This window comes from Eleutherodactylus coqui, chromosome 5, assembly GCF_035609145.1.
Source record: "Eleutherodactylus coqui strain aEleCoq1 chromosome 5, aEleCoq1.hap1, whole genome shotgun sequence".
NCBI lineage: Eukaryota > Metazoa > Chordata > Amphibia > Anura > Eleutherodactylidae > Eleutherodactylus > Eleutherodactylus coqui.
In genome coordinates this window covers 232,860,557-232,878,681 of record NC_089841.1, presented here as the reverse complement: position 1 = coordinate 232,878,681, position 18,125 = coordinate 232,860,557, and the positions used below count along the sequence as shown (strand labels likewise).

Here is an 18,125-nt window from a genome sequence, read left to right as displayed (position 1 = left end):
AATGAAAATGTGGGGGGGGAAATTCAGCGACAAAAAGGTAATAAAACCCCCTGTAATCATGATCGCGTAAGAAAAAAAAAAAATATAAAATCGCTGTTCCTTTAGCATTAACACACTGATCATTAAGGGGTTAATAGAAAAATTAATATGTCGTTGTTTGAGCTAGTTTAAAAATTTACATGTAAATGATGGAGTCTGGCTACTTGTAGAGAAGTATTACATACTCGGGGCGGGATCCGTCCAAGAAAACCGTGCAGGACACGGCGGCATGCAGACAATTCGCTCTCACAAACAGTCGCCATAAGGGAATTGCCACATGTCGTTGTTTGGACTGATCTGTATGTGCCTCCCCTGCTGTATCCCCTATTCATGATGACTGTCTCCCCTCCGTAGAACGCATATACAGCCACTGCCATCAACAGCACAAACTTCTGCACGTCTGCAAAAGATGCCCTTGTTATCCTGGTGGAAAACGCCCTAAGGGTTGCGACCATCAACACCGTGGGAGACTTCGTGCTCTTCCTTGGGAAGGTAACTATTCTCCATCGTCTCTTTGGTCTGTATTCAGATGTGTGATATTCTGTGTATGTGTGCGCTGTATCTGTCTGCTTCTATACTGTCAATATAGCGCTGGACTGAATGCAATGCAGACTTACTAGCATACAGTCCATTCTATACAGACATGCCTGTAAATACTGAGTAATTGGATAATTGTACTGCACCACCTATGGCAGGATATTGACAAGTCTATGCCCAGCTTCCACTTTTCTGCTGCCTGTTCCTTAGGGTTATCCCGCTTCCTCGGCATTTTGGCTTCTGCACAATTCTTCCTGATTGCACCAATCCTTTAGGATGATCCTGGGTGGAAAAATGCCCCCTTTGCTACTTTTACACTAGCAATTTTCCAAAATGTTAGTGGAGCCGAGCATGTGGGGTAGACTTGTCCTTGCATGAACTGTCCTTGGAATGGACCAATGACTACAAAGCCTGCGGTAATTGCATTGAGCTTGGATATGGGGCCAAATATGCCAACACAAATGACCATACTATCTCCATAAACTGAGAGATCAAAACTCATCTCGGCCTCGGTCTGCAACCACACAACCCTAGATGCCCGTACAAACCAGCGGCACTAGATGGGGTGATAAGCATATGTCTTGCATTTTCCGCACCTAGTGAGTGTGGTGAATTACAGCGGCTTCACACGACCGCGTTTGCGCGCAGAATTTGCACAGACAATGGAACCTATTGATTTCCCTTTTTTTGTGTGCGCATAAAAACGCAGCATGGTTTACTTTTGTCTATTTGCGCACCAAAACCCCCATAGACGTCTATAGGAGAGGCGTAAATATGCAAGTAGAGATGAGCGAACGTACTCGGTAAGGCCAATTTCGCAATCGAGCACCGTGATTTTCAAGTACTTCACTACTCGGGTGAAAAGTACTCGGGGGCGCTGTGGGTGAGCGGGGGGTTGCAGAGGGGAGTGGGGGGGGGGGGGGAGAGAGAGCTCCCACCTGTTCCGCGCTGCTAGTCCCCGCTCCACCACGCCATGCCCCGCCCCACAGCGCCCCCGAATACTTTTCACCCGAGTAGTGAAGTACTCGAAAATCGCGGTGCTCGATTGCGAAATCGGCCTTACCGAGTACGTTCGCTCATCTCTATATGCAAGGGAATGCATAAAACCGCAGGGAAAAGAACACATCTGGACATCATTAGGCTAATAGGCCTAAGGGTGTGTCGTGTGTGTGAACTAGCCCTGCATGCGCAGAAAGTGCAGCACTATGTGCCGATACTGTGTACATCTACCTCATCAAACCTCATTCATGGCGCAAATACATTGCGCTGTAGCGAGTATTTTTGCGCATACGCTTGTGTGAAAGGGGCCTGATCTCCACAAATATGTTCTTTGTATGTAGTGAAGGAGCATTTACAATATATTCAGTGCCCGCTGTGATTATTGTATTCACCCTCTATTGACCACATGCAGGGCTTTGTTCTGTACAGAGTGGCTTAACCCCTTAGTAACCAAGCTTTTTTCCCCCGCCATTTTCGTTTTTTACCCCCCCCCCCTCCCTCCCCTTTTAAAAAAAATCATAACTCGACGTCGCGGTATAAGGGCTTGTTTTTTGCGGGACGAGTTGTAGTTTTCAATGGTGCTATTTAATGTACCGTATAATGTACTGAAAAACTTAAATTCTTAAGTGAGGAGAAATGGAAAAAAAAAGTCCACCATCTTTCTGTGAGACTTGTTTCTACGGCGCACAAACCAACAAAAACGACCTGATAACTTTGTTCTATGGGTCAGTACGATCACTACGATACCAAACTTATGTAGGTTTTGTTTTATTTGTCTGACCGTACTACTTTTATTTTTTCCAATGATATTTACTATTTCAAAATATTTTTATTTTTCCGCCAATGTAGTTGTGCGAGGCTCATTTTTTTTGAGACGTCCTGTAGTTTGCATTGGTATAATCTTGGTATACATACCACTTTTTGATCGCTTTTTATTGCATTTTGCTTTTTTTTTTCTTGGAGACAGGGTGACCAAAAAAAGTACATTTCTGTCAGTCTTTTTATTTTTTTTTTCTGACTATGTTCATCGTGCGGGGTGAATAATGCGTTATTTTGATTGGAGTTTTACAGACGAAGCGATACCAAACATGTATTTTTTATTTTTTTTTATTATTTAGATTCTTTTATTATAAATATGGAAAAAGGTTGTTTTTTAAACTTATTACTTTTAAAACTTTATTCTTATTTTTACTGTCTCTTTGGTCCCGGCAGGGGAATAAACGCACCCCATCATAGCAGTGGGTAATAAGGTGCGTTAAAAATCGCTGAAATGCCCTGAAAGAGAGCAGACCTCGTTCGAAAATCACGGCGTGTCTAAACTCTCGCCTGAGAAGCCCCTTTGAAAACAATGGAGGCGTTTCACTGCGTTTAGTGCGGCGTTTGAAATGCTGTGGTAAACGCTGTAAACGGCCTGTATAAGAGCGGCCTTATATAACACCATCTTCCCCCCCACAAGTACTGAAATGGTGTTTCTAGAGCGGCATTGTGGCGCGTGCTAGAATCGGCGCTGTGTACTGCAGTATGATCCGCTAGTATGGTCTGCCTCCATTTACACGCTCTCCTGCTGGGTTTGGACACCTATTGACACGCCTTGTACCCAATACAATTTATACCGTAGTTTATCCTCTTGCCAGCGAGCCGTCAGATTACTGGAAATACAAGTTTCTGAAACACAATATTTTGTCATTGAGCACATCATTAAATGTCACTTCCAACTGTGAAGCTCTGAAATTTGCATCAAAGCTTCCTGCCAAACGGTAAGGCCATTAGCAGTAGCGCCTGTATCCGATGACTGATAATTCCATATGCTTACCCCGAGTGTGGGGGATGACCTTCACACCGATGGCGACATTTGTCAGTTGCCTCCCAGCGCTTCATGTTGCCCAGTTCCATCTGCCGTAAAACGCACGTTTCAGAGAAGCGGACCTGCAATGTCCTGTAGGAGGGCAGCAGTACCAACACATGTGCATCTCAGAAGCTCAAAAAATTACATTCTTCATATTATCAGTTTTAACATGAATATAATATAATATTGGCTGAATTAGAGGTTTCTTGTTATTTTTTTTTAGTTGGTCCTTTTTACAATCTCAACTATTTGAGGAAACTTCACACGGACGGCGGTAGATTTATGATTCTGTCTAGGGTCGGTCGGCACAATGGAAATGGAACGAACGCAAATGTGGTGTGTTTCAGCGAAGGAATCTGATTGACGTATGTCGTCACATGTCCCTCCATCTTTGGCCATTTGTGGATGCGGAGTGGTGTGCTGTTGGGATACAGACCGCTAAGCAAACAAGGGCAGGGCTTGCATATAGATCGCTGCTGGACCATGATTTTATACACTTGTTCTAATTCTACATAAAGCAGCCAACCCCTTTTATACCCCGCTTTGAAATTTATGTGGAGGGAATACATAAACTTTGGCGCCTGCTTCTACTGCTACAATGTAGGGGAAAAACATGCATAATAAGGTAAGTTAGTACACAACTCAAGCAGCCTGCACAGCCTTCAATCATCCCCAACTCTAAAACCACTCATGCAGCTCATATCACCACAAAAATTTAAGCCACCCTCTCCAATAGTAGGTGAGGCAGGCGGCTGTAATCGTGAACATCGGTATCGGTCTTACAAACTAGTTCTCCTAGATCTTCCACCCGTACATGGATGGCTTTGTAGGAAATAAGTCTTATTTGCATGTTTTTGAAATGTGGGAAGAATCCCATACAAGTTTTGAGAGAATATGCAGACTCCATACTGACATGATCACTGATCCCAACCCATTGTACGTGTGAGCACAGAGAAGACCGAAGCGCTAATAACCACGTCTATCCAATGCCGATGGACTACTGATAGAGTTGAGAGAGGGAGAGAGAGAAAGAGAGACTCGGCGGGTCAAATACAAAAATGCTCAGGTCTCCCATTGACTTCAATGGGGTTCGTTACTTGAATAGAGCTCTCGAGCATTACGAAAAGCTTGACTCAAATAACGAGCACCCGAACATTTTGGTACTCGCTCATCTCTAAATACTGACCTTAATCTGCCCGATCATTTTGGCAGTGAGCGTAAACCTGGCCTGTGTATATATACACAATGGACTGTATATACAATACATTGTGTGCTTAAGGACTTGGACCACTCACGGGTATATATATGTATATCCCTGGCCCACTCCGACTCAATTCATTAGTGATGCTTGTTGCTGAGTAAAATCACAGGAACCCTTATCGCTGTCCCATGTAATACAGCCATAATGACTGAAGTTGGATTATTGCTTTAGGGTGTGTTCACGTTTAGCTGATTTGATGCAGATTCCACTTCTTTAATTTAAATTCCATTGAAAGGGTGAAATCTGCTGCAGATCTGCATCAAATTAGCTATGTATCAACACCTCCTGAGTAATATGTGGATGGATTCTAGCTTGGCTTTCAATGCCCAGTCATTGTTACAAGGCTTGTATAAAGAGTCTAACATGGACTTGCAGGAATGCTGCCTTCCAATTGGTGACGCTGTAGAGGTCTTGTTCCATCTCCATTATTTACATATTACCCAGAGGAGCATGAATGGCCTTATATGTCTCCTCACTTACCTTCTAGATGCTCTCCCTAAGGAGAAAAGATGGTGTTCCTGAACGCCCCCTTACACACCCTTAATTAAAGCGTTCTGAAGAGGTGCCAAGCGCACTACTAAAACAAGAACTTTTCAAAGTTAGGCTGATCCACCAATAGTTGTCTGATCTGTAGACTTGGGTGCCACCTACTGAAAATCCCTTGTGACAGAAGTGCCATCTGTGATAAATGATGTTTTCGTCTTTCAAGACCGAGACCTGGGAAAGGCATTTTATGTTGTTTTTCTTTGCAGGGTGCATGAATCACAAATGATCAGTAAACCAGTCTGCCATGAACTGACACTGACATTTGTCAAAAGGTCCACCGTTCCCTTTCTAAAGAGCGAGTTGATAGATGCTATAGCCTCAGTAGTAAATCAATGTGATATTGGCCAAGTGTGTATATATTTCCATATTCTTATTGTTCTTAACTGTTCACAGTCAGGACGGAGCGCCGGTGAAATATACGCAGTTTGAGGCAAATCTATCATTCGTCGCTGTGGATTCCATCATGTTTGTGCCCTTTGCTGGTTACGTTTAAATGAGTCTTTATGTATTCTAAAGGTCACAAAACGTCATTCTGTGCCGCTACGTTATAAGCGGAATAAAATACCATTTATGTTTTTGACCTTTTTTTTTTGCCTTGAAATTGGGTTCCAGAAGAATGTGTGCAGTGAAGAAGAACCGTGGCACAAAATGTTATTGCTAGCATTACTCCGTGTGATATTGGTTCCGTCTCTTGGTTTAACCATGGTTATATGGGCCTACTTCTCGGTGGACACTAAGACTGTCGTACATCCCTGATTTTATTCACCTGCTACGGTTATTTACAGATATCTCATATACAAAACATGAATGAGCCAATAGAAGGATATCTCTGGAATGAGCAAAGAACTTCTTAAGCCCCTTCTAGACAAGCCGATTTATCGCTAGCTCGTTCAGTCTGTTTAGGTCGGCAGATACATCGCTGGCGCATTAAAAACAAAAAATCGTTTAGTCTTTCACATTCGCTGCATAAGTAAATATGAGGGACTGAACAAGCTCCGTTAAACCTTTTGCAATCCAATTTTGGATTCAGGGGTTCCTAGGGGGCTTTCTCTTTCTGCCATTTTACAATGGCGCCATCTGCTGGCTAGAGCCAGTACTGCAGTATGTGATGTGCTGGATAGGCCCCCGACAACAGAGCGGCCAGTAATATACAGTAAGAATACCCTGCCGGACGTCTTCCGACATCGGAGCTGCACAGCCTCCAATTAGAATGTAGGAAGACGTCAGACAGTGGATTAGAAAGGGTTGAAGCGAACAGTCAACGATGGTTTGGAGGCCTGCGTAAAATGGTCGAACAAAACGTGAACAATAATTGTTCAGTCGTTGGCTCGCGTTTAGACCGAACGATATCCTTCATTTTCGCTCATTTGAATGTTTTTTTTGAACAGTCGTTCTGTCTGAAAGCAGCGTTACACTCGTCTGATGCTGATCTAGTCAGGAACCTTTCTCTTAAACCCTTTTCTTCTCTCTTCTGACTGTAGATCTTGATCGTGAGTGCCACTGGCCTGGCCGGCATTCTGCTGCTCAACTACCAGAGAGACTACACAGTATGGGTATTACCACTCATCATTGTCTGCCTATTTGCCTTTCTGGTTGCACACTGCTTCCTCTCCATCTATGAAATGGTGGTAGATGTCCTGTTCTTGTGTTTTGCGATCGACACAAAATATAACGATGGAAGTCCAGGGAAAGAATTCTTTATGGACAAGGTTCTAATGGTAAGTCTCTTATTCTACGCAGCTCAAGTGGCACTGAATGACTGCAAGGGTCATTGATGATTAAGGTCTAGAGATGAGCGAGCGTACTCGCTAAGGCAAACTACTCGAGCAAGTACTGCCTTATGCGAGTACCTGCCTGCTCGTCTCTAAAGATTCAGGTGCCGGCGGGGGGAGAGCGGTGAGTTGTGGGAGTGAGCAGGGGGAGCGGGGTGGAGAGAGTGAGATGGCACCTGAATCTTTAGAGATGAGCGGGCAGGTACTCGCATAAGGCACTACTTGCTCGAGTAGTTTGCCTTAGTGAGTACGCTCGCTCATCTCTATTAAGGTCATTTCGTAGTATTTTGGAACAATGTTTTAGGCCAAGGTCACGGAAAATGGAAAAAAAAAATCACAGACCTATACTTGCCAATGTACTAATACAACATAGAAGGGCCGGTAAAAACAGCAGATCCCTCAACATGCAGGCAGCTAAAGTGCTAAATGGAAGAGCGTCGCACAGGTGCAAAGTACTGATGCACAACCACTCGCATGCCTAGCTCATAATGAGGGGATTGGCTGCTTTGTACTATACTTGCACATAGGGAAAGCATACAAAGGGTGCCAGGCCATTTGATACATGTAGTCTACCATGCAGGCTTACCACCTATTAATGACACCATATTTCAATTCGGCGGGCTGCCCTGCACCTCAGAATTGAACAACACTGGTATCGACACTTCGGGCTCCTCTATACTTTTAAGGACATACTGCTTGTTACAAAAATATTGATAAATACGAGGTGTTGGTTAATATTTTGGCCAAAATACACAAGCTCGCAACCCACGTCAAGGGGCCCCATTTTCTTGTGAACCCCTACACTTTCATTTAAGAGTCACAGAAAAAAGGAAAATGTGGAAAAATCACAGAAGATGGCTATAATACTTACAATTCACTAATACAGGATAGAATACGAGTTAGGCTGCCACTAAGAGGACTGATCCATATGGTGATGATTTCGGGGATGTTTAGCCGCAGTGTTTTTGTATTCTGGTTATTCTTTATTCTATGTAATTCCGCATTCATTATTGCTTGCCTAGCTCCGTCTTGCATTGCATGGTATTCTTTAGCACTGCAGTGTTAATGTGCAATATGTCATTTCAGGAATTTGTGGAAAATAGTAGAAGAGCGATGAAAGAGACGGGTAGTGGAGCAGAAGGCAGGGAGCTAAAACCGATGGTAGGTGCAGGCGCAGAGATGACCTTGCTCCAAGAATTTCACTTTTACTTCCTGCCTCTATCTCTCTTCACTGACTGGGCTTCCTCTGGTGACTACTTTGTTGTCTGCGTCACACAAGATGTTCTTCTCTTCTTGCTTATCTGCTTGCCTGTCAGCTGGCTCGCAGAGTTTATGTCGCAGCTGAGACCATCACCTGTAAAGGCAAGCTGAAAGAAATTGTCCCAGCCTCTTCCTTGTGGGAAGGTTATTAGAGTACAACCTCCTTGAGAGGAAACCTTTCTATTATGTTAACGAGAACGGCCATGACCGAAAGACCTGTTGGTCCAAATGTCTCCTGAGATCCCGCTGGAGACTGAATGGAGTCTGGCAGCCGCTTATTCCCCTCTTCACATTCACAAAATATTTGGCATGCAGGTATAAGGGAGAGTCTATGGCCGACTACTTTTTGGGCTGACGGCTATCTAAAGTTTGTAGCTCCCTTTTTGTTATTTAACGTATCTACTTAATATTGCATTAGGTCTGGAAAAGTCTACATTTCCTTTCAGCTTGTCAGATACATACCATTCATGCAAACTGGCTTGATGGTGCTATGTTTGTAACGTATTACATTATACAAAAGCCTTATTAGCTAATGATGTAACTCCAATTCATGCATCATCACATTCTGGATGAGACTACTGTATTTCTGTTCACCTCTATGGCTCTGTTCACTCTAGAAAGCTTTTCAGTTCATTTTGTTCCAAACTGAGAAACCATTCCATTAAAGGGCTTTTCCAGCTCTTAAAAATTGATGACTGATCTATAGGAAAAGTCATCAACAGCTAATACTTGGCCCGGACCCAGGCTGCTGTCACCGTAGAAGAGGGCTACATACATATTGCAGTGGTCCAGCATATAGTATAACAGGCACAGCTCCTATTGATGTGAATGAGAGCTGTGCCTGCAATACCATGCTGGACCACTGCACAGCATAGAGTTTTCTTCTGTACACTGACAGCGGCCTGGAGAATAGTTGATTAGCTGGTATCTGGGGCGGCAGACCCCGCCAATCTGGTATTGATGACCTTTCCTGTGGATAGGTCATCAATGTTTCAAGGGGGTCTGTCATTTAAAAAAAGAAAATCAATACTTACCTATTCCTCCCCAGGCACTCTACTTACCACTCCTTCTCCCTGCCAATCTTCTCCTGTCTCTTGCAAACCCCCGGGTCACCACACCTCCAGCCAGCCAATTCTTCGTCTTCCGGTGACGAAACATCCATTGGCTGCAGTCTTCTTCCTGCAGGTCAATATACATTACCTCACTAGTGACGTAGCATTCACTGCCTAGCATGAAAGGCCGGATGCTATTTCGGGCTAATGCCGATACTGCGCATGCGCGATGTCTCACCGCGAAAGCTCATATACTAGCGCCACGAGACGGCACGTATGCACGCAGTCTCGGCATTAGCCCGACAGAGGATCTGGCACTTCTTGCTAGACACTGACCTGCCGGAAGAAGAAAGCCACAGCCTAACAAAAAAGGAGGATCTGGCTGGCTTGCGTTGAGGTGTCTTGGGGACTGCAGCAGACAGGAGAAGATTGGCAGGGAGAAGATGCGGTAAGGAGACTAACGGGGGAGGAATAGGGAAAAATATATATATTTACAAAATCCCTCTGAAGAGATTGGAACCTCCTTTTAATGGTTTGGGTTGATTTTTAATAGCTTTTGCAATACAATATTTTGCAATTCCCATTTTCTAGCTTCCAATATCTTTTTGGAAACTTTTTCCTTGCAGGTTGAATAGCATAGCATGCTGCACTATTCTATTCTGCCCAGTTTAAAAAGAAAGTCACAGCATCCAAAATGCTTTTCAAGCTGTGAGTGTGAGCGGAGCCTCAACTTTAGAGCTGCACTTTCATATACTACACGTATTCCAAATAAGGGCTCTGCCTTCCATTTATCAGCATTTGTGGAATGTATGAACTGCACACGACTGTTACAATAAGCTCCTCTAATAATAGTAATAGCATCATTATGAGATGCTGCAGCGTGATTTTATAAGGGATTTTGGACCGGATCTGCAATGGAGGTTCCAAACAGGATCTTCAACGGAGACGTCAACCGATGCCTTAGAAGTGCAGGGAAGATTACTGTAGCCTCCTGGAAAGTGTAGAAAGTTATTTTCATACCAGCAGGGGGGAAGAGAACATTGTAATTCTTCTGAACCGGAAAAGCACTGGAGCAATCTTTGTAGCCGCATGCTCCTCTCTCTTCGGAAGGCTATATAATCAAATATCAGAAACCTTACAAGAAGGGATGCTGCTATATTTTTCGGACTATAAGATGCACCCAAGTTTAGACAATAGAAAGTAGGATTACAATGTTTCATACTAATTCAAACGTCTCTGGTGGTCTAAAGTGGAGGGTTTCATTCCAAGTGGATGTAGATAGGCGCAGTGGCCCTATAGTAATTAAGCCCCCAGTACCTTCGGTGGTGCAGTAACCCCAACAGAAAGTACTTTGCCTTCCCTGCAGCGCAGATGTTGGGAGGAGGTGTCGGAGCCTGTGATACTCTGCAAAGCTACGCAGGGAAGCTAACGTTATTCCTGGTGGGGTTGCTGGTTCTAATGACCAGCTACAGGTCTTTTGCACTGTGACTGATCTTTATAGAAGCAGTCAGAGTGGTCTGACAATGCCAGACCCTTCTGACATCTGACCAAAAGATAGCACTTATTCTTTAGTCTGAAATGTGGTAATTAATAACTCTAATACTATTAAGGCCGCTTCCACACGGGCGATTTTATCATGCAATTTTTGTCGTGATGCAACAGTATTGTAGCATGTGGAGCCCATGCTTTCCTATAGGTTTTTCCACACAAGTGATATTTTGTACCCTGCGACATTGCAAGAGTACAAAATCACGACATGCTCCATACAGCCGCAATTTGTTTTTTTTTTTTGTAGCCCATGTTTCCTTGTGGAACCTTTCTGTTGCATCGCATACAAAAGTGGTTTTCGTACGGTGCAACTTTTACAGTGGGAGATCCTTCTGTAAAAGCCCTAAACTAAGCACTAGCTGCATCAGAAAAAAATATATATATACAATCACCTAAGAGTTGCTGTCCTCTCTGGTGCATCTTTTCCCCTAAAGCTCCCTGGCACTTGCTTGAAGTCTTCTGCCAGCCGTTAATTGATTGTGGGATGAAAATCCCCGCCTCCAGGAAGGGCTGGCTGTGATTGGTTCATCGAATGCTGGCTCTGATTGGCTGAGCCACAGTGCTCGTGAACCAATCACAGCTATTCATTGAATGGCTGCGATTGGTTCATTGAGTGCTGGCTCTGATTGGCGGAGCCACACCGCTTGTGGACCAGTCACAACCAGCCCTTCCTGGAAGTACTGATTTTGATCCTCCAATCCAGGAAGCACTGGCAGAAGACTTCAAGCAAGTGTCTGGGAGCTTCAGGGGAGACTCAGTAGAGATGGCAATGCCTCTTAGGTGGTGTATTCTTTTTTTTTTTTTTTTTTTTTTACTGCAGCTAGGGCTTATTTTATGGTAGGGCTTCTATTTCAAGCTCCCCCCCAACCGACCACTGATGCGATATCGCTGCGATTTTTCTCGCATTCATATCGTGTGGAACCTGTGGAAGCGGCCTAACTCTGTTATTTCTGGAGTGACACTTATTGTCCTTGTCGCTTCTCACAATCAAAATCAGTCCAGAGAATTTTCATTTGTATCGCTTTCTGTTAATTTAGGGGTTTTTATCCAAATACTGTTTTTGACAATGTGTATCTCCTTGATTAATCTCTTTAATAACTTCCCCATCAATGTAATTCTAGCCAAAGAGAAAATGTCAGCTTTTAACCATACTGTAGTATTTTAATGTACAATCTTTTGATAATGCGTGGATCATCACTAAATAGACCAAGATTAGAAAAATCGTCTCATGTTCATGGGCTGTATCTGATATTGCACTTCAGCCTTGTTCATTGTATGGCCCGTAGTATCTCTTAACAAGCCACATACCCAAGTACCAAAAATCCCAACTCCCTCACTAATGTGAATGTTTAGTTCAGCCTGATAGTGCTGATAATATCCTATGCCCCTTTTACATGGGATGATTCTCATTTAAACAAGCGAGTAACGTCACTGCTAATTATTCACGCTTATGCAGACTCTTTAGACAGGCTGATCATCGTGAGAATCGCTCATTTCTCACTTAACCCCTTTAGTGACACGCCCGGAAAATCTCCGGGGCTTGCTGCACTGACCATGCAGTTAAACCCCCGTTGGATTTCCGTGGACAGCTCCAGTGCTAAAATGTGCAGAGCACTGAGCTGTCATCTGAAATCTTCCAGGGTTTTTATTGCATTGTTGACTCATTTAAAAAAACCTGCCCTGTGAGACATGACATGGTAATAATAAACCTGCCACTGAAGGGGTTATGTGAAGTGCTGAGCAAAGGAGTATTTAACCATAACGAGAAGCGAGTGAATCGGCAAGGGTTTTTTATGCAGGCAGAAACTGAACAAGCAGCAAAAAGTGCATGATGGCTTCACGTTTAGACATAACGATTATCACGCACTTTCCTACATTCGAACGCATTTTGAACGACAATAGTTACCTGTAAATGGACAATTAGCAAGATTTACTCAGGTGCAGATTGGCTTAGAACAGCAGAGAAAGTCCAGATGAAAGGAAGTTTGAGAGCAAATACAGTTCCAGAAGGGTCCTTTTACTTGGAGCTACGATCGCCAATGAACGAGATTAGCACTTTGTATACGCAGAGTCTGGTGCCTAGTTGAGAGCAGCCCTGTTTTCTCCCGTTTCTGGCTGGATTCTGCATGTAATATATGTAACTGCTTCATATTTTCCCAGTACTGATTCCAGTTGATGTACATGTTCTGCTTTCATGTGCCCATTGCTGTATGTTGTGTTCTCCACCCTGATTTCCATCTAAGATCATCCTTATATGACTTTGTTTTCTAGGCTTCGGGAACAAGTTCCGCTTGAAATCTAGCCCAGCAATATCGGACCCATTGACATTCCAAAATAAATACAAGCAGCCAAAATAGAAGCAGGGTTAATAATTCTCCTTCTATAATTTTTTGCTCTACGTACCTAATGAGTTGCTGCCAGCAGCGGTTTACCATACGACTCTTTTTGTTAAATCATGCAGCGTTTGAAAGAGGTCAAAGCTACTAAAACTTCAATGGAAATTCTGTTTCCAAGTGGAAGTAGGCATGTTCCCTCTTTTGAATCAGGTTTGATGCTTTAATACACAAGAGGCAATCTTTTTACACTGTCACCTGTGTTCTTTATTACAATGTCCGTGTAATACAGGAAAATCATTGGGTTATTCTTTTCTTTTTTTATATATATGGTTTTAAAATATTGTAACGCTTCCTGGAAATGATGAGGGAATAAATGCAGACATATATTTTTCATGTTTTTTTTTTTTTTTTGTTGACTCCAACTATTCCCCCTCCCCACTCCCTTGCCCTGACATTTCTGTACACTCCTGCAATTTGCACTAAATGTAACCTTAGTCTTGATAACTACGGTACAGGTTGACATATGCTAGACGTCTATGAAAGTGTAGACTCTGCAGTTTGCGAGGTTAGACGCTTTGCAGCAAGAATTTATCCTCTGCTTGTTTGTTCTATGTACAAAAAGATGAGAAAAAGGATCTATTCCAAGGTCTCCTATTCCGAAAGTGAGTTGCCTGCTGTTTTTTTTGCTGTTTTACTTCCTGCTCTTACAATTCCGGTAAATGTTCTTGTTTTTGTATTGATTTCATTCTAGTACTGCTATTCACGGCAGAGCTCAGGTTATTTCATTGCGGTTGTCACCTTACCAGACAACTGGTTTGCTGGTGAGTGTCTATGCAGAAACATTTATGCCATCACAAGAGGTGGAAAAACAACTGGCGTACACTGTTTTGTGGCATCTGTAAAAAAAAAATGTTCTCCAGAAGAACTGACAGCGACTTCATAAATATGGCGTCATCAAGGGGATACATTCTCACTGAACAGGGCTCATTTAGCAATACTTCTTGGTGGCAGTTCTCTCTACTGTAAAGAAAAAAAAAATGAATTTGAGACTATATCGCCGATCTCTCTCTCCTATGGCATTTTTGGTTATCGGTCAACGGCCTGTTTCTTTTTGAGTGGTTTGTAACAGCTTTAAAAGAAATGGCCTTTAATTGTTTCTATATTTATAATGTTGAAGAAGTCTGTACGTCTTATTTTTGCTGAATTGCTGTAGTTCTCTCAAAGCGGAAGTATCCTTATTCGCGGTTGAAAATCATAAACTCTTTTGTTTTTCTCTCTCTGTCTGAAGCGAGTCAGTGACTCCGTAGTTCAGGGGGGGCGATGCTTATTTTCTGTTCAGGATACTTCGTCTTTGACGGTGGCATTTATTTGGGGAATATACATTTGCATATGTCTTTTCTTTAAGATGTCTTGTTTTTAATGACTTTTGTAGGAAAAGGAAAAATTAATAAAAAAAAATGCTTTAACTGTCTTCATTTCATTTTCTGATCTATTACAAAATTCTGTCTTTTTTTAGGGGCTTGTGAATGATGACAAAGGGGTCTGAGACAAATGAAATAGAAGTATACACACTAAAAGATTTTGCCCACATCAATGTTTGTTCACATTGATGTCCAGATCCTTCACCAGAGCCTATGTTCTTTGCAAGAATAAGCATCCATGCTGCAATCTGAAATAAAAAATGTCAACAGAACCCCAGTGGGCGGCCCACTGTATCCACATGCCAGTGGGGCCAGCTGCATAGCTTTGCAGCTGTGGTCCCACTGACTCTTATTGCAGTCTTCCTTTTATTCATATTTGTCGCCATTCTTTCATACTGACTCTTAGGTTCGTCTCCTGCTGTTTTGGAATGTGTCAAGTAGGCGGGCTCAACTGCATGCACTTGACCCATTTCAAGAACTGGTACAGGGGAACAAGGTGCTTGGCTGTAGAGGTAGAAGTATAACAAGTGGAAAGAGAGAGATTGTGATCCCACTGTATGGAGCTAGACCACATCTGGAATACTGTGCTCAGTTCTGGAGACCTCACCTACAGAAAGAAGATAGTGATAGAATAGAACGAGCCCAAAGATTGGATACAAAAATGGTGGAAGGTCTCAAGAACCAAACTTATCAAGAAAGACTTATAAGAACTTAACTTGTATAACTTAGAGGAAAGAGGGGGCATGATCAAAACCTTTTGGATGTGATAGGTGTAGATAAGATTCAGGAGAAACGTTTTTATTCGGAAACTATACACTAGAACAAGGGGCACAATCTGAGATTGGGTGGGGGAAGATCTGAGATTGGGTGGGGGAAGATCTGAGATTGGGTGGGGGAAGATCTGAGATTGGGTGGGGGAAGATCTGAGATTGGGTGGGGGACGATCTAAGGCAACAGCAGGAAATATTTTTTTACTGCAGTAGTAGTGGATACTTTGAAAAAGCTTCCAGCAGATGTGGTTCGAAAATCACCAATAAATGAATTCAGGTATGTCTGGAATAAGCATAGATCTACTATAAGGACGGAAAAATGGACCAATTTTTTTTTTGTCATAAATTTTCTACCTTTTGTTCATAGTCCTCTGTTACACAGAAATAGAGGTTGTGATAAAGCCAACAGAGCCGCAGCTGTAAAGCTATGCAGCTGCCTCTTTAAGGCCAGTAATGACATGGGCTATAGAGCGGGGTCCACATGGCATAATAAGTTTAATTCATCCCACGAGGTATGTCAGACTTCTGTTCCTTACGACAACTCAAGTTCATGTAAACCAATAATTTGCACCAGAAACTGCCACTCTTTGTAGACTTTTTCTAAACTGCTGAGGTAGACAAGCGTCAAAAACGCAATACATTTAGGGAATACTATTTTATTTTGCCCCAAACTTTGCCTAGAAAGTGCCCCACACTGGGTATAAATCATAGCTGAAAAGTGCTAAAGATTTGTTCTACAAAGTGGAGCTCCCTTGGCACAATCTGTCATGAACTGATCCCTCCCCTGGTGCCGGAACCTCCAGGCTCCAGCTACATTCCATTATTAATGGGCAGTATCATTTAGGCATCTGTCTGGTAGTGTTAAGGTGCCCCATACACATTAGACTAAAGTTTATGAAAATGGATGAATTCAACCTAAATTTAAGTTTGTCAGGTGATATCTAACACAACGAATGTTTTAGCTGACTGATGACAGACTGTCATCCTCTAGAAAGAAGTCAACTATATCTGAAATTTTCATTCGATGGATGAAACACCTTCCATTCATGAACAATCTTTTAAAGAATGTTCCCATAAAGATCCTTCTTCCGTCTCCTGGTGTCATTGAACACGTCCAGTTTGAACTGCTGTACCGGCCAGTATGGACTACAATGTATATGGATGCGTCTGTGAAAGTATTGGTTACCAGGCTTTACGTAACAGTTGTTCAGCCATCCAACTACTTCTATCTAATACTTATGGCCAGTTGTATTTGGGCGCCAGGTGAACAGCTTTGGAAAAAAACAAAAACTGTCTTGCGTTACTTAACCCTTTGCAATCCAATTTTAGATTCAGGGTTTCCTAGGGGGTTCTCTTTCTGCCATTATACAATGGCCCCATCTGCTGGCTAGAGCCAGTACTGCGGTATGGGACATGCTGGAGAGGCGCCCTGACAACTGAGCGGCCAGTAATATACAGTAAGAATACCCTGCCGGCTGTCTTCCGACATCGGAGCTGTACAGCTTTTAATCAGAATGTCTTCAGACGTCAGACAGTGGATTGGAAAGGGTTAGCACCCGACAGTAATGCATTTCTTTTTGTAAAGTTGATCATTGCATGCCGCTTATCTCTTGATATCTTGAAACCGGAGAAAAGGCAAAGTAGGACCTCTTTTTAGCTGAAGACAGGCTTATAGAAATGTAAGGCTGTGAGTGGTACAAAAGGCCCAGTGCACACCTGAATGCTTCCGCTCTTTTGTTTAAGTGGTGCCCCTGGAGCCAAAGCCCAACTATCAAACCTGCTGGCGTGTCTTTATGACCTGCCGAATGTTTTGTGAAAGTGGAGTTGCTATTTAAAGGGGTCATTCAGCATAAAACAAACCAGAACACTCCTTGCACGTTTGATAAAACAGAAAGAACCAGTACTCATCTGTTCTCATTCCTGGTGCTCCAGGACTGAAGGTCCAACAGAGCAGTCATCCCCAGTCTTTGTTTCCATGCAGACAACATGTGACTACTGCAGCCAATCGGTGGCCAGATGTACCTTAGTACTGGCATCACCACTCAGTGATGGGAGCCATGATGCCACTAATTGGCAGCAGAAGTCTCCAGCCATACAAAGCATCACTGCTGCAGCATTGGATTGCCGGGACAGGTGAGTAGTATTTTATTAGGTTGTTTCCATAGTGGATGGATCAATGAAAATTAATACACTGGCATTGACTCCATTCACCACGTATTATTTGGGCGTAGATTGCGTATGTAATGCATGGTGAAATCACGCTCGTGGTAATGACTAGAGATGAGCGAGCGTACTCTGAAAAGCACTACTCGCTCGAGTAATTTGCTTTATCCGAGTATCGCTGTGCTCGTCCCTGAAGATTCGGGTGCCGGCACGGAGCGGGGAGCTGCAGGGGAGAGCGGGGAGGAACGGAGGTAAGATCTTTCTCTCCCTCTCTCCCGCCCGCTCTCCCCTGCTCCCCGCTGCGACTCACCTGTCAGCCGCAGCGGCACCCGAATCTTTAGCCCCGAGCACAGCGATACTCAGATAAAGCCAATTACTCGAGCGAGTAGTGCTTTTCCAAGTACGCTCGCTCATCTCTAGTAATGACCCAAAAGTCAGAAAATGAAAACCTAGCGTGTGTAGACTTGCTCTTTTTTTCTGGCTTTAATATTAATCTCCCTAAAAAATTAAATCCCAGCTACTTTACCAGCTTTTCTCAAATTGTGAACTTTTTGTGCCAAAAACTGGTGGTCAAT

General features: G+C 43.2%; 1 protein-coding gene across 1 annotated transcript in view; it reads left to right on the top strand.

The window, feature by feature from the left end:
* The window catches only part of SLC44A1 (solute carrier family 44 member 1), a 73,190-nt gene extending 58,523 nt beyond the window's left edge, over window positions 1-14,667 (top strand). The window contains exons 13-16 of the mRNA XM_066604325.1: window positions 394-531; window positions 6,710-6,946; window positions 8,087-8,161; window positions 13,132-14,667. Of these exons, the coding sequence (XP_066460422.1) occupies window positions 394-531; window positions 6,710-6,946; window positions 8,087-8,161; window positions 13,132-13,155 (474 nt within the window). The 3' untranslated portion in view covers window positions 13,156-14,667. The remainder of the gene's footprint in view (window positions 1-393; window positions 532-6,709; window positions 6,947-8,086; window positions 8,162-13,131) is intronic.
* Window positions 14,668-18,125: the final 3,458 nt, after the last annotated feature.